Source organism: Notothenia rossii, assembly GCF_949606895.1.
Source record: "Notothenia rossii genome assembly, chromosome: 1".
NCBI lineage: Eukaryota > Metazoa > Chordata > Actinopteri > Perciformes > Nototheniidae > Notothenia > Notothenia rossii.
In genome coordinates this window covers 55,175,720-55,190,149 of record NC_136912.1, presented here as the reverse complement: position 1 = coordinate 55,190,149, position 14,430 = coordinate 55,175,720, and the positions used below count along the sequence as shown (strand labels likewise).

The 14,430-nt window shown below is 39.8% G+C and overlaps 2 protein-coding genes across 5 annotated transcripts; both read right to left on the bottom strand.

Moving 5' to 3' along the window:
* Positions 1-2,055: 2,055 nt before the first annotated feature.
* LOC307047156 (uncharacterized protein) lies at positions 2,056-3,876 on the bottom strand. Its single transcript, XM_079693898.1, has 3 exons — positions 3,595-3,876; positions 3,203-3,384; positions 2,056-2,694 (listed from the first exon to the last, which is right to left on the bottom strand). The coding sequence occupies exons 1-3, from the start codon at positions 3,743-3,745 to the stop codon at positions 2,626-2,628; spliced, it is 402 nt and encodes a 133-aa protein (XP_079550024.1). The 5' UTR covers positions 3,746-3,876; the 3' UTR covers positions 2,056-2,625.
* A 2,857-nt stretch (positions 3,877-6,733) lies between these two features.
* On the bottom strand, positions 6,734-11,466 carry LOC307047137 (uncharacterized protein). 4 transcript variants are annotated; one of them, XR_013810361.1, is made up of 7 exons: positions 10,860-11,465; positions 10,603-10,672; positions 10,145-10,376; positions 9,819-9,946; positions 7,574-7,693; positions 6,948-7,008; positions 6,734-6,869 (listed from the first exon to the last, which is right to left on the bottom strand). XR_013810361.1 is itself a non-coding variant. In XM_079693877.1 (6 exons), the coding sequence occupies exons 1-5, from the start codon at positions 11,088-11,090 to the stop codon at positions 6,989-6,991; spliced, it is 681 nt and encodes a 226-aa protein (XP_079550003.1). In that variant the 5' UTR covers positions 11,091-11,465; the 3' UTR covers positions 6,734-6,869; positions 6,948-6,988. The 4 variants fall into 4 exon arrangements, 1 of the variants encoding a protein (XP_079550003.1); XR_013810359.1 differs by having other exon boundaries at positions 6,948-7,764; positions 10,860-11,466; XR_013810360.1 differs by having other exon boundaries at positions 6,948-7,693.
* Between the last annotated feature and the right edge of the window lie 2,964 nt (positions 11,467-14,430).

Below are 14,430 nucleotides of genomic sequence, written 5' to 3'. Positions count from 1 at the left end.
TGTGATGTGACGTGTTCAGTACTAAATGAGTTTTACCTTTACCCATGGATGCAAAATAAGAACGGACCCATATCGCCTTACTGCCAGCCCACGGAGCTGTAATAATGGATATATTGCACATGTTGGCTGTAATTCATCATTTGTAAAATATTAAACTACATGGGCTGTATGATGTAAATCTTTTATTAAATAAAGTTAATATTACCGACGTAGATTAACGTCCCTATAGCTTCTTATTGCACTTGCAATATACCATTAAAGGAGTTGAACATTGCTGTTTGCTATTACTATAATACCACGCAGGGATAAGCCAGAGTTTACAACCTTTGCATGTGGGCACAACACGTTTTGACCCAGATTAATTAGCTATACCATATGATATCGCCCGAGGAAGTCGTCATACTTATAGATATATAAATATATATGTGTCAAAGCTCTAATCAAATTAACAGTTGTATTAATTATACTTGTATATGTAAAATATATATATATATATATATATATATATATATATATGTATATAGCCAGTGTTGTATATCTATACACACAAATGAACAACCTTGTGTGTGTCAAATAACAAGTTGTATTGTAGTGTTTATTTTAGTGTTGTTTTATGCTTATCCACATTTTGATTTCAGAGCACAGGAGAATGCTGGGCACAACATAAAGCTCAACAGTGAAGCTGGCAATGCTGAACAAAACCATGTAGAGTTATAATATTTATTCAGCTGAAAAAGTCAAAGCTTTACAAAAATGTAATTCAAAATACATAAGCATTTCAGGTAGAAATCAGCATTTTATATAGAAATTCACAAAAATAAGAAATGAAACCTAAAAGAGATTAACACAGTATATGTATACCTCTGATGGCTGGCATAGGTGGAACAAATAGTGACAAGAAATGTAAATAAAATGTATATAGATTAAAAGGTAATATATATAATATTGATTGCAATTATTATATTAAAACATTCACCAAACATGATCAACAGGAAAGCCCTCTGAAGGCATTTCATGGTTTGAAAAAAATCTGAGGATGGGGTACAGACAGTTCAATCAGGAGTGACTTAATTTTGTTTAAAGAACATTTATTGACACATGTCATATGATAAATGTTAAGTCTTTGGCGATTAGACCCCGATCCTGAAATCTTATATCTAAAGGGGGAAAAGCCGTGAGCATATAGGGAACCCCCCGGGGTCTAGACAATGGTGATGATGATGCTGAAGATCTGGATTTGATGAGGAGATGGGATGAAGAGGAGGTGTGACGAGGTCTTTAGATTAGCTCTCCTGGCTCTGGATATGATGAATGGAGGTGGGTGGAGAGGAGGCCCACTCACCACGTCAAGGTGCAGGCCACGAGTGAGGGCACAACAACGATCACAAACAGTACATACACACGAGACAACACTTAAGGCCCTGACACACCAAGCAGTCACCAGAGGACTCGCCGATGCCGACGCCGGCTGTTGCGTCGCCATGTTCTCCTGCGTCTTGGCCATGTGTCGCACGGGAACACACCGCAAAGACCTGAGTGCGTGAGTGGCAATAACTCTCCTTACCAGCAGGCGGCGGTAGTGTGTAATCGTCATTCAAAAGAGGCAACAACCAGAAGATAGCGAAGAAGAACAGACTGCGTGATATAAACAAACAACAAATAGTGTGTGCGTTCCATTTTCATTCTCGTCCATCGAAAACATGTTTCGTGCGGCACTGGAGCTAGATTTGGGTTCTGCCCGCTCTGTATTAATGTCATGTGGATTTTCCTGTCATGTTGACAGGTTATCATCATGTAGGCGTTGATAAAAGCTCCTTCTAATGTTGTGTTGTGTGCATGAAGGTACGAAATAAAGTTTTGCATTGCCTATCGTGCTATTTGTGTTTATTCTTTTAATCACACAGCGATAAGAAACAATGACAATGTGCCTACATAACTGTCAGTTGCAGCCCTAGCATTGGTATTGGTTATAGTAACAGCTACAACATTAAAATACTTCTAGGCAGATTGAGGAGGATAATGGGAGAATGAACAGAGGGGCAAAAAACATCCATCTGAATAATAATAACTTTATTTGTATAGCACCTTTCATACAGGGGATTGCAGTTCAAAGTGATTTACATCAGTAAGAAATAAAATCAGGGTAAAACAAGCAGCAAGAGCAAAGCATAAAGTGGGATAAAATAATACAGATATATTATATATATATATAGTAATCCTAACAGGCCACCTTGTTTATGGTTTGATTCAGTTTTAGTAGAATATAAAATACATGAATGAATGATGAAATGAGCACTTAAAGTGCAGACATACTATAATTATATTGAGGTACTTGAGACTAATCCTGCAACTTTATAGTTCTGCTCCACAACAGTTTGAGAATGAAGAAACCATCACGTATGAAAGGCTACATGTGTATAGTGGGGCAGAAAACCGGCTTGCACATTTCAATCTTGAACAATGAACAGCGGTAGACAGTATCTCATTTAGTATCATCCTCCTGCGCTTCGCCGGAGGCCTTCGAGTGCTGAGTGTGCTTGGCCTCTCTCCGAGCGGTGAAGGTGTGGTGCAGATGGTGGATTCTGCCAGGGGAGTGCAGGGCTCAGCATCAAAGTGGAAGGACTCCTAGGTGGTGCTGGTAGAGGTTTCACTGCTGATGCCACCGGGGGTTGATTCTGCAGCCACCGGACGTTCCTTAATTTGTTGAAAATAAATTCACAGTTAGTTGGATTTAATACCATGGCTTCTTAAAACTGTTAGCTAAGCATTCATAACAAAACAATACCCTGAAATGTGTGTGCCATTAGTTTGGGGTGTGGTCAAGTGTGAGAGGCACATTGTAGACACATTGTGATGGCTCTATTCAGATGCTAAAGACATACTTCTAGAAGATTCAGAACACTACAAAATATAATCAAGACATATTTCATCATGTATTATTATAGGTTAAGATAAAAGCGTTATTGATCCCATGGTGAATTTCATAAGCTACCCAGCAGTATATCATGTAATTTAAATTAGCTCCTCCTTGCAGCTGCAACATTAAGGTGATGAACACATCAATAATTATAATACAATAATATATATATTATTCTGTTATTGTTATATTTACCACTGTAACCACCAAATGAATGAAAATAATGTTTTTGTAAATGAAAGAAGCAAGAAACACTTATTTGTACTCAACAAATAAAATAGTTACCGTGATGGTGAGGTTCGAACTACTCTCCTTCCTTTTTGTGTAGGGCTCTAAAAACTGCAGCCTGGTCAGGATCCACTGCTGTCTGCCCGTCCTTTGTGCTCCACAACTACCTGAAGGGGCAAGTCTCCTGTACCGGGTGTACTGTGTTCGCAGAGAATCCCACTTGTTCCTCAGCTCTTTCTCTGAAGCACACAAATAAACGATGTAAGTATTGTGGCTAGTTAGCATGTCCAATTCATATCTATATGCAGTGCCAAACTGCACAGCTAGCAACAGCTAGCAACAAGATAATAACAAATTACATTTCACGTTAACGTCACTGTATGCTGGCAAACAATAAAAAGCCAACAGTATCTGCTAAAGAGCTCAATTGATGAAAAAGATAATCTTACCCGAGAACCCAAGTTGCGTTTCAATCTCTCGCCAGAGTCCGGTTTTCACTGCTCGGTTCGAGTACCTTTTCTCTGCGATGTCGTACAGAGCTGGCCTCTCCTGGATCAAGGTGATGAGCAGGTCTCCCTTTCCGTCATTCCAGATAGCCATGATGAGATGAAAATGAATAGCAGTCTGTATGTGCCTTCTTAAATTGTTTGTTTACGTCCCTCACGTCCGTTTCGCTTCTCATGCACTGATTCGCTAGCTGAACAGCCAATCAGAGTGATTGCTTGGTCCGACTGCCTGACTCGATGCATGGCCGATTCAACATGTTGAATCGGCCATGCATCGGGTCAGGCAGTCCAAATAAGGCGTGTCACGGCCAACGGTGCGGGACACACCAAATTGAGTTTGGGCGACAGGACACGCTTCGTCTTCCGACTAACAAAAACGGCCGAAATCGGCCTGGTGTGTCAGGACCTTTACATACAATAACTTACATATACAATGAACAATGAACATTTAACAAATACAATGTTTGGGTAGTTATTTTAATACATTGAATACATTTAACATAAATAACACAATTGAAATGTACAATAACTAAACCCTTAACTACATACACTATACATCTCCAGTGTGGCAATATTTCAGCAAGATTTGGTGTCAGATATGAAAAAAAAAACTGACCTGTTGAGAGTTTTGCGTGTCCATGTTCAGTACAGACTTGTGCCGCGTTAAGCGTACTCCAAGTAGTATGTTGAACACAGACTTGCAAACAAAAAATACCAAATTGGTCAGTTACAGTTGAAGGTACAGATACAACATAATGAATATTGGCTAGAAAGAAGCTTGGGATGTTGCTGTTGACATTCACATAAATTGTTCCACTGTTGAAAACCATGTGTTGCGTTTCTTAACAATAAATAAACAGAGGACTGTGACATACATTCAAATCCACATATTCTTTCACACGCACATACAGGTATTGGGCCGAGGGCGACACCGTACTTCCGGTATCCGCCATTTTACGCGAGGTGCAAGCAGGCCGAGGGTTTAGCCGTGTTACTTACTTGTTTGATACAATACTTTGAAGATGGTGAAGTGGTGTAGTGCTGGGTCTTGTAGAAATCATCATTCGATGACAGATAGTGATGGAAAATCCAAGTTTTCTTTCTTCAAGTTCCCCAGTCACGAAAAACAGCCAGGACGGAGGGCCCAGTGGGCGAGAGCTTGCGCTCGCGTCGATGCCATCACTCACAAGCCGTGGAAACCCAAGGACACCGTGCAATATGTGTACGTCAATTTTGACTAACCTTGGGGGTGGGATTTTATACAAGGAATGAATTTGTATGTGAATTTGTTCACATGCTATATTTTGTATTAGGGCTGTGCGATTATGGCAAAAATCATAATCACGATTATTTGGGTCAATAATTGATATCACGATTATTAAATACGATTATTCATTGACTTTGAAAAAATCTTTTAAAACAAATGATAATTTGAACAGTATCTTTTTAAATGTTGATTACCCTGAACGTATAAGTCAACTGAAAAACCAATACAAAAATAAATTAAATAAATGATACATTTATATTTAAATTTAAATAAAAGGAGACCTATCATGCTATATTTAAATGATATAGTGTATAACCATACCTATATAAGGTATATTTATTCATTTTATTTGTCAAAATACCAAACAGATCATTTTTTAGCCATGCCTCGTTTCGCTCATTTTCGCTCTATTCCAAGCCTGTCTTTGAAAATTCTGAGCAGCAGCTGACCACGCCCCCCTGCAGAAGAGGGGGGCATGAGCCGGCGAGAGTCACGTTACCATGTTTGCTGTGATTACGAGTGTGGAATAAACATGTCATCTCAGGAATCCTGGGTACGTGAGTGTTAAAAGTTTTTGCATGATAGGTCCCCTATAAATAATATCAAAATAATAAATACCAATAAACAAGATCAACAAATATTTCGGAGCGCACTTCCACAAGCTACTATAAATATGATAAATACAAATAAATTAGACCAAAATTAATTAGATCAAATATGCTGCAGTGCACTGTCACAACCCAGCGCCATATAGAGAGAAGAGTTACTACAGCGGAGGACCAAAATGCTTGATCGTCACGTGGTTCAGGGAGACTCAATAGTTCCACGGAAGTTCGTTGTGGGACATTTGAATGCATGATTACAGGAGATAGAACTACGATTATTGGTAATAAGTAGTGAATAAAGGTTTTGAATTTCAATATGTATACATCATATCGATGTGTATGTAGTTACATCACTATTGAAAAAGTTAAATTTGCTAATATTTGAGGATTAAGATAAAATAAGAAGTACTTTATTGATACCAATTTGGGAAATGTTTGCTTTGCAGCAGCAAAAGACAAGGCATTGTACATGTACACAAGACAGTTAAAAGACTAGAATTAAACAATCGAAAATGTAAACATCTCAAATAGAAATAAAATAGCAGAAAATATACATAGTGTGAACAGCTATCTTACCTGTTAACATATACATGTTAGGCTAACGTTGCCTTGGTTAAAGAGCCTGTTGCTGTTGTTTATTGCTTTGAATTGTTAAAAACAAATATTATCTTCTTAAACTTGAATGGTAGTCAGGAGCATCACATCCTAATGTTTGATATATTTAGAGGGAGGGGAAGGGAAGGAAGGTTTCAAAATTCAGATTAGATTAATTTCTACCATTTCTTTAGTTCATGGTGGTTTCAGTAATCTCCTGGCAATTGAGGACCTAAGTAATCTAAATGAGTAATGTCATCTTTATGACTTTCAGAAAGGACAGGAGACCGACAGGTGCCTATCAATGATTGTCAACTGACAGTAAATAAATGGAATTCAATAAACATTGAATAGCATGCCATGCAGTTTGTCTGTGCCTTTTCCTCTGTGTTGTCCTGGCATATCGTCTCCCCCATGGTTTGCTGTGCTGCCTGGGGATGCTCCAAGCACTCAGACAAAAGGAGTATGAATTTAAGGTTTCCCCACTGACACAGAGAGGAGGAAAGAATGGCTGGCTTAAGTCAGCAGGAGCAATTTAACTATCACAAAAGACAACAACAGCAACAACATATGTGAGGTAATCATATTTTTCACAAAACGAAGATCACACCATTGGGAAGCTTAAAGTGTGTTTAATCAAAAATAAGGAACAGGGAGAGGCTTGCAAAACTCTGGGAGTTGAGACTCAGGTGCAGGGTGAGGGTCTCATTGCAGGTCTTCAGGCTGCATTGAATCCCCCTGGGGTTCTTGTGCTGAAAGAGGGAGACAGGAGAAAGGGTTAGATACATCTAGCAACCTATAGGAGGGGAAATTGCTGACCTATTACGTACCTTTTGTTTTCACTCTCACTTAAGTCCCTCTCCCTTTGCCATCAATCCAAAATCAGCTGAGCTGCAACATAATACAGACAGGTAATAATCAACAGAATCACAAGGACATCATATGGCTCTGCTAAAAACACTCTCCCATAAGTTATGTTTTTGTTTACTGTTTGGAAATCTCAAATATGCACTCTAAATCCATATCAATAGCGATGTATCACAAAAATAGCACTCTTCCTTATTATTGTGTAACATTAACTATATTATACTAGCTTGAACTCCAAGATGGATATCCTCATTTCACCACCTCCACCCACTACAATCACACGCCCCAATGTTATATTTAACTAATATTTACTCCATCCATCCATCCAAAAGCATGTTAAGAAGCCCCTTTTCTCTAATTCCACAACGTTGGAGGAAATAACATTAGGAGAACGGATTAATATAATGGATTAACTGTTCGTGGTTAACGTGTGTTGCTAACTTTATCCGGTATCCTAGCCTTATCTGTAAACGTAAAATATACTGATTTAAGGGATAATCCACTAACATCCTTTAATACACATGTGTAGTTAATTTGATTCAGATGTTCTGATAATATCCGCAATATAAATCTTTAAACGTCTTCTTACCTTTAAAAGTCCATCACGAACGGTCTATTATGCTGCAACCATAGACTGCTAGCCGCAGATCCTCTCAATAGTTCCCCGGAAGTTAGCGGAACTAATGAGAGGCTCCGTGATCCGCCATTGCTGTAAAAAAATGGTCCATTGGAGTGAACGGAGATGTCGTAACTCCTCTATCTATATGGCGCTGTCACAACCTAGCAAAGCAAAATAATTGTTTTTTTCGATTAAGTTGTTTTCTTAATTGTGGCAGGCCAAAAATCGTAATCGCAATTAAAATATGATTAATTGCATAGCCCTATTTTGTATGTTGATTCTGTGATACTTTACCTAGGATTCCATCCATATTTTCTGTATTATTTTTTTGTTCAAATATTGACCTGGGGCCGTATTCACAAAGGATCTTAGGGCTAAAAGTAGCTCCTAACTGGCGAATTTAGGAGAAACTCCTAAACATAATGGGCGTGTCAGTCTTAAATTTAGGACTCCTAATTGTATTCACTAAGAGCAATTCACAAAGTATTTTAGGCCTAAAAGTAGCACCTAAGTTTAGGAGAGCTTAAAAGTCCTCGAGAGGACTCCTAACTCAGTAAGACCTATTCACAAAGAATCTGAAAATGGCTGCGAGACGAAATGTTTTGGAGACAATGGAAGACTGTGAATTGATCAAGAGATATAGGCTAAATCGTGAGGGTATCAAACTTGTTGTGGAATTAGTGCGGGATGCAATAACATCCACGACTAACAGGAATAACCTGATTAGTCCGGAAATAAAATGTTTGGCAACACTACGATATTTAGCAACAGGGAAAATGCAACTTTGCAATGCCGACGATTTAGGAATATCACAACCATCAGTCAGCCGTGCCATAAACCAAACCATCAACGCGCTCTCTAGACCACATATCATCCAACAGTTTATCCGGTTTCCTTTGGACAATCAACAACTACACAGGATCAAAGCCAACTTCATGGCAATTGCAGGTATGCCCGGTGTGGTCGGTGCTATTGACGGGACGCACATAAAAATAATTGCGCCATCAAAAGATGAGGACGTGTTCGTCAATAGAAAGAAAGTACATTCCATCAACACGCAGATTGTTTTCATTCATCATGATAGGGGGACTTGAACGGCGGTATGGGCTGTTATTGAAAGTGTTTAAGTGCTGGAAATATGCTCATTGGACAATAGTTTGCAGGATGCTTTTAATTGCCCCCTTGATTTAATGCAATTTACGTGTTTTTATTGTTTGCTCTCTCTCTTTAACGTGCATATAAAACGTCATTATCGTGGTCTGCACAAACTTGTCATCATGCGTATATTCTGCTAACGGCACTGTCCATAACTATTTGATAGGAATACATTTCTAGCCTAGGCTATTTCCTTGTTTTTCTGTGATTTAGTGGGCTCGTTTGTGGGATGTTGCGGATGAGTTTCACCGAGACCGCCTGCTCTGAACAACCAATCACCGTACTGACCGCTTCTAAACTCATGCACGAGAATCGGGTAATCCATAGCAACGGCGCGTCACTCTTAGTTCACTCTTAGTGATTTATCCTTAGTATGAGTAGGTCTCAGCGGCTTTGTGAATAACTTTTAAGAAAAAACTCCTACGTAAAATGTTTTAGCGCGAGTTAGGAGCACTCCTAGCGGCAAGATAAAATGCTTTGTGAATACGGCCCCTGGTGTCTTTGTATAAGAGTTTCATGGATTTGTTTGTGTTCCATAAAGAATACATGTTGCCAACAATATTGTTTCAATTGTAATTTCATCTGGGCCTATGAAGGACTACAATGATCCACTATATGAGATCACATACGAGCAGAATTACAAGAAAAACCTTTATTAATCATTAATATTAATTAATTAATTAATTAATAATCCTTCTTGGATATAAACATTTATTTGAGGCAACTCCAAACATGGCAGAATTGGACATACTACATGTTAGTATACATTAATGGCAAGATTACCCCCTTTGCATACAATTGTTCACAACAATAACTGAGCCTATTGAAAACCCCATGTGCCTGCCTATACATAAATCAACATACAAATACAATGAACTACAATTCCACACTGAGAGGGAAACGTTCACTGTCTCCTTTGTCGCTTTCTCTTGGTGTTGCTCGACTTGCAATTGTCGCAGTACCACGTTTTGGACCTACGCTCCTTGGTAATGCCAACGCAAGCCCAGTGGAACCATTGGTGTGTGCATTTGTCATGCGGCCACTCGAGCTAGTTGCACACCTTTCATGCTCGTCTTGTTCCATGTGCAGAGTACATCAGTGCAGGTAGGATCTCTTGCTCCGCCGACTCTGACGATCATCTCCACCTTGTAGAGCAGACCTCCAATATGGGAGCATGACTCACCAAGCCTATAAACACACACATAAATCAACGTAAAAGTTCAACAAACTACAAGTCAATATTCTGGCATTGTTTTCTGTGAGAAAGACATCCACCATGGGTCAAATGTTTTCATATTTCCAATGATGCCTATTTTCAAAGAACAATATACAACAAGAATATGTTCATAGTAAAAATTTAGTTTCTACATACTGGAATCTACATACCCAGCTTTGCAGTCACAGTGAGCAGCAACCACATCGCCACGCTGGGTAACGGCTGCCCATGGATGATGAGGCGGTTCATTCACACGGAATGACGGTGTCACGTCAGCTCTCAGGACAGTAAGGGTTGTGTCATCCGGAATAATTTGCCTCACTGTCTGCACCCAACCAGATTCCAGCAGCTTGTAGGAGTCTAGTGCTTTATAGTTCTTCATAGCTTCTCTAGTGTGAACACCTTGTTGAAACACAAAGGTAAAACATACACTGTCACCTTATAATTAAACATCAAACATAGTAGGATATACTACCTTTGATTTCACAGCTGGTAAGCATCAATGTAAGGCCAAAATCAAATTTGTTGTCAAATTGTTGTTATAATAATTATTACCAAATTATATCAATGGCCAATGAAGAGGTTATGTTTACAGGCCCTGGAATAGTCAGAATCAGAATCAGATTACCTTTATTAGTCCCACAGAGGGAAAATTGCATCGTTACAGCAGGAAAAAGCCACAGACAGCTTGATGTTACCTATGTTGAGAAAAAAGTACTAAGTTATGATATAATAAAATATAATAAAAAACGTGAGAAGTAAGAAAAAAAAATACTTTCCAAAATAAAAATCCTGTAACAGTCTAGGTGTTGCTAAGCTTCCTGTACTGAATATCATAGTCTATTGCCTTAATCAATATCTAGTCAACTCTAAAATACCACATACTATATGCAATGGCATGATAATATTATTGTGACAAGTGGGGTATTCATCTGGTGTTTCCAGAAGATAGACGTAGATGCTGCCAAAATCGACCGAAGGCCACTTTCGAGGGTCGTTTTTCCATACATCTGCAGGCAGTCTGTAAGGGCAATCCGACAACCCACACAGCTCTAGTTTACGCTGGTAACGACCTAGAGCACACCCCTCAAGTCCAGAGATGTAATCCGAAGACATGCAGCGATTTCTTCAGTCGTTAATTCAGAAAAAAAACCTAGTGCGCTCTGCCTGGCTACGTTAGCTAGCTGTTTATATTTGCACCTCCAGGATATTTGCACCTCCAGGAAAATGGCGTATTTCGCACGTTGCATTGTGGGTAGCTCGTGACGTCAATGTGTGTGAAAGAATGGAAGGAAATATAGAATAAATATGTTTACTTACAACAGTCATAAGGAAAAGAAACACGTACAGAGCTCATACACATATAGAAGAAGATATAGAATAAATATGTTTACTTACAACAGTCATGTCATTTTACTTTTGAATACTTCAGTACAAAGGATATATTGAATAATTTAAGTGATATATGTGTACACAAATAAATCATTAGTCAAAACAGGGCTACATTTGATTGAATTATAAAAGGTGTAGTCTATGTGGTCAACTGAAGAGCCGTTTGGGAGCCGAAAAAGCCGGCTCTTCTTGGTGAGCCGAGCCAAATGATCCGGCTCTTCTTGGTGAGCCGGATCATTTGGCTCGGCTCACCAAGAAGAGCTGTTAGTGATTCCCATCACTAACAGCAACACAAACGTGTCCATCTTCGAAATTCAGTTTTGAGTTTTCAAACAAATCGCGCTCCACTTAAGGCAGGGCCTCGCATATGACGCACACCGGCTGCACACCTGTTAGCCTGTTCCATTCTTCTTCGTTTTCCGAGGCGAGGCTTGGAGGTATTCTTGCGTCGTTTCTGAAGCAACAGAGTTGGAGGTACATGTGCTGCCAAGCAAGCGTACTCGCAATTGAGAAACGGCCTCAATTCAGGGGCTGGATCCTTCGGAGGACCCAGCCTACGCGGTCGACGCAGGATGCGGCTGACGTAGACGGCGTAGGCTGGAGCGAGCGGCCTGCGAAATGAGACAGTCTAGTCTACGTCTTTACGTCACCAGCAGTTCCCGCCCCTCTGTTGCCTAGCAACCAGTTATTTTGAAGACAGAATTATTTTGAAGTTCTTTTGAAGACAGAAAGGATGGAGAACGAACTTGCCAGAGAAGAGACTTTGCTGCTATTAATTATGTTCATGGAACATGTGGTTCAAAGAACAAAGTACAGGCGAGTCCTGTACTTTAGATAAAGAGAAGACCATTTCCAGGTTAGAAAAATATAGCTTAAGCCCTGTACTTTATTGTTAATATTGGCTTCAGAAAACTATAGTCAAGTATGCTAACTGTAGTTCATATGGCTAATCCCATTTCATTTTGACAATATAATACATGTTTAAAATGCCATTAATAAGATTCGTCATGTGGAATAACCTCAGCTATGTATCTAATATATTATATATTATGTGGAACTAACCCACCAAAAAACATTATTGGTCCCATCTCACCATGTTCAAATCACATATCAAAACTCCACTCTTCATAACTGCTTTATTGTCAATAAAGTTATGTTGTATGTATTTAAAGTGGGTTGCTTTCATCGGCTCTACAACATATTATTTGTATGCCACGGAACTCCACACTTTATTTTCCATTTTTAAGAAGACAAGGTAAGTACATCTGCATGTTGCTCCTGTCAAGCTAGCATGAATAACACCACACGGTACCCTCACTAACGGGTCCGTGTTGCAACACACAATATTCCCAACGGTGAATTATGTCCCATAACGTGTCACCACAATGTATTATTTTAGATATAACATATATTATATACACTGACAAATAAGCAATTTACACAGAATTCTCTATTGCCCTTTTTCCTCCACCTTTTCTTATAGCCAAGCCAAGATCCCTGTACTGCAGGATGAATATGACCGTCCCTGTCCTGGACAGGTTATTTCATGACCAGGACACACGGCCAGATTTTCGGCTGAGCAGGGAGTCCCTGAACACGCTGCTGGAGCTCCTGGGTCAGGAACGGAGACATGGATGGGGTGCCACCATCGAGACCCTGGTGTTCCTCTTCTGGCTGGCATGTGGGATCCTACAGGGTGGTCTCCAGAGCGTTTGGGATGCCCTTGGAGACCTCCCAAGAGGATGCCCCACCATCAGAGGACACCAGGGTCCTAAGTGTGGCAGCCCATCCAGGTCCAGCAGCACCACCTCGGACTCCCTGCTCAGCCTGAATATATATAGTTCAACTGTTGTGTTTTATGCTGTTGTGTTTGTGCTGTTATTTTATATATATGTAGTTAATAAAAAATGGAAATCTTTTTTTTTCAGTTGATTACATTATGTATTGTTGTTATAAACATTTATTTGTCCACAATTTTCTCCAGTATGGAAAACAGTCGGTCCATCCTCTCCCTATTCTCTTGGGCTCTCCTCACCTCTGCCTCTCTCTGGAACCTCATATCCTCTTTTATGAGTTCCAGTAGCTCATCTCTCCCTTTCCTCTTTCTCCCTTGTGATGGCCCTGGCTGGCTATCTGCATCCGCCACCTCCTCCTCCACATCCTGGTCACCCACTGCTGCACTTGGCTGTGGTGTGTCCTCTGGGATGGAGGAAATTAGAACAGGAGGTCTGATGGAGGGCCTCTGTCCTAATACCTCATCCATTTGGACAAACCACGGCCAAGATGCAGCGGTGGGTTTCCCACTGACTCCCTCTCCTGACCCTGTGTACTTGCAATCCTAAGGCAGAGTAAAACAATCATGGCAGTAAAAGAACAGCAGCAGCTAAGCTAATGTCTGCAAATGTGTTTATTAATTTGACACACACACACACATACTTTATACTTCTTCTTAAGGTTGTCCAACTTTTTCTTCGTTTGCAGGGGAGTCACCTTCCCCTGCTGGCCCATTTATTCAAAAATCTTCCTACTCACAGAAATAATAGAAGAACTTAACTATTATGAATAACAATAACAACAAATAATAGAAAACACGGAGCACCTGAGGATATTACTGAAGAGCGTGTCTGATTTAATTGTGTGCATCTGACCAGCTGAGTTCACTTTTGGCTGATTGAAGAATTGATCCACATCCTGCTGTTTTCACTGCACCAGCCTCTGCTGCACATCTTTGTGGGCCACTCAGGGAACAGCTTGTACTTGGCATTGTGTCTCAAGACCAGACAGAACATTCAGAGAGGAAGCAGAAGAAAAAAAGACCTTGACTGAAACAGCCACATTTTTCAGTTCATATTCTCCTAATGTCCCACTCTAAATAACATGGCATTAATCATTGTTTAATGCATCCTGTGTAATTGTTCAGAGATAAGCTAAAGTAGAATAAAAGCTCCGAAGTCATATTATCTGTGTTTTTCAGATATAAACAAAGACCATTGAAACTAATTTCTGAAGAATGTTATCAGGTGTAAGCTTCTAGTCTTAAATATAAAAAATTGTTGCTCTCCCG

What these genes read in the sequence shown, in the direction of transcription:
- LOC307047156 (XM_079693898.1), bottom strand. Translation starts at nt 3,745, where the DNA reads ATGGCTATCTGGAATGACGGAAAGGGAGACCTGCTCATCACCTTGATC. An exon ending in AACGCAACTTGGGTTCTCGG is followed by an intron (nt 3,385 to 3,594) that starts GTAAGATTATCT and finishes TGTGTGCTTCAG; the next exon opens with AGAAAGAGCTGAGGAACAAG. An exon ending in GTTCGAACCTCACCATCACG is followed by an intron (nt 2,695 to 3,202) that starts GTAACTATTTTA and finishes CAACAAATTAAG; the next exon opens with GAACGTCCGGTGGCTGCAGA.
- LOC307047137 (XM_079693877.1), bottom strand. Translation starts at nt 11,090, where the DNA reads ATGTCTTCGGATTACATCTCTGGACTTGAGGGGTGTGCTCTAGGTCGT. An exon ending in TTATCATGCCATTGCATATA is followed by an intron (nt 10,673 to 10,859) that starts GTATGTGGTATT and finishes TTCTCAACATAG; the next exon opens with GTAACATCAAGCTGTCTGTG. An exon ending in CACTGTGACTGCAAAGCTGG is followed by an intron (nt 9,947 to 10,144) that starts GTATGTAGATTC and finishes GTGTGTTTATAG; the next exon opens with GCTTGGTGAGTCATGCTCCC.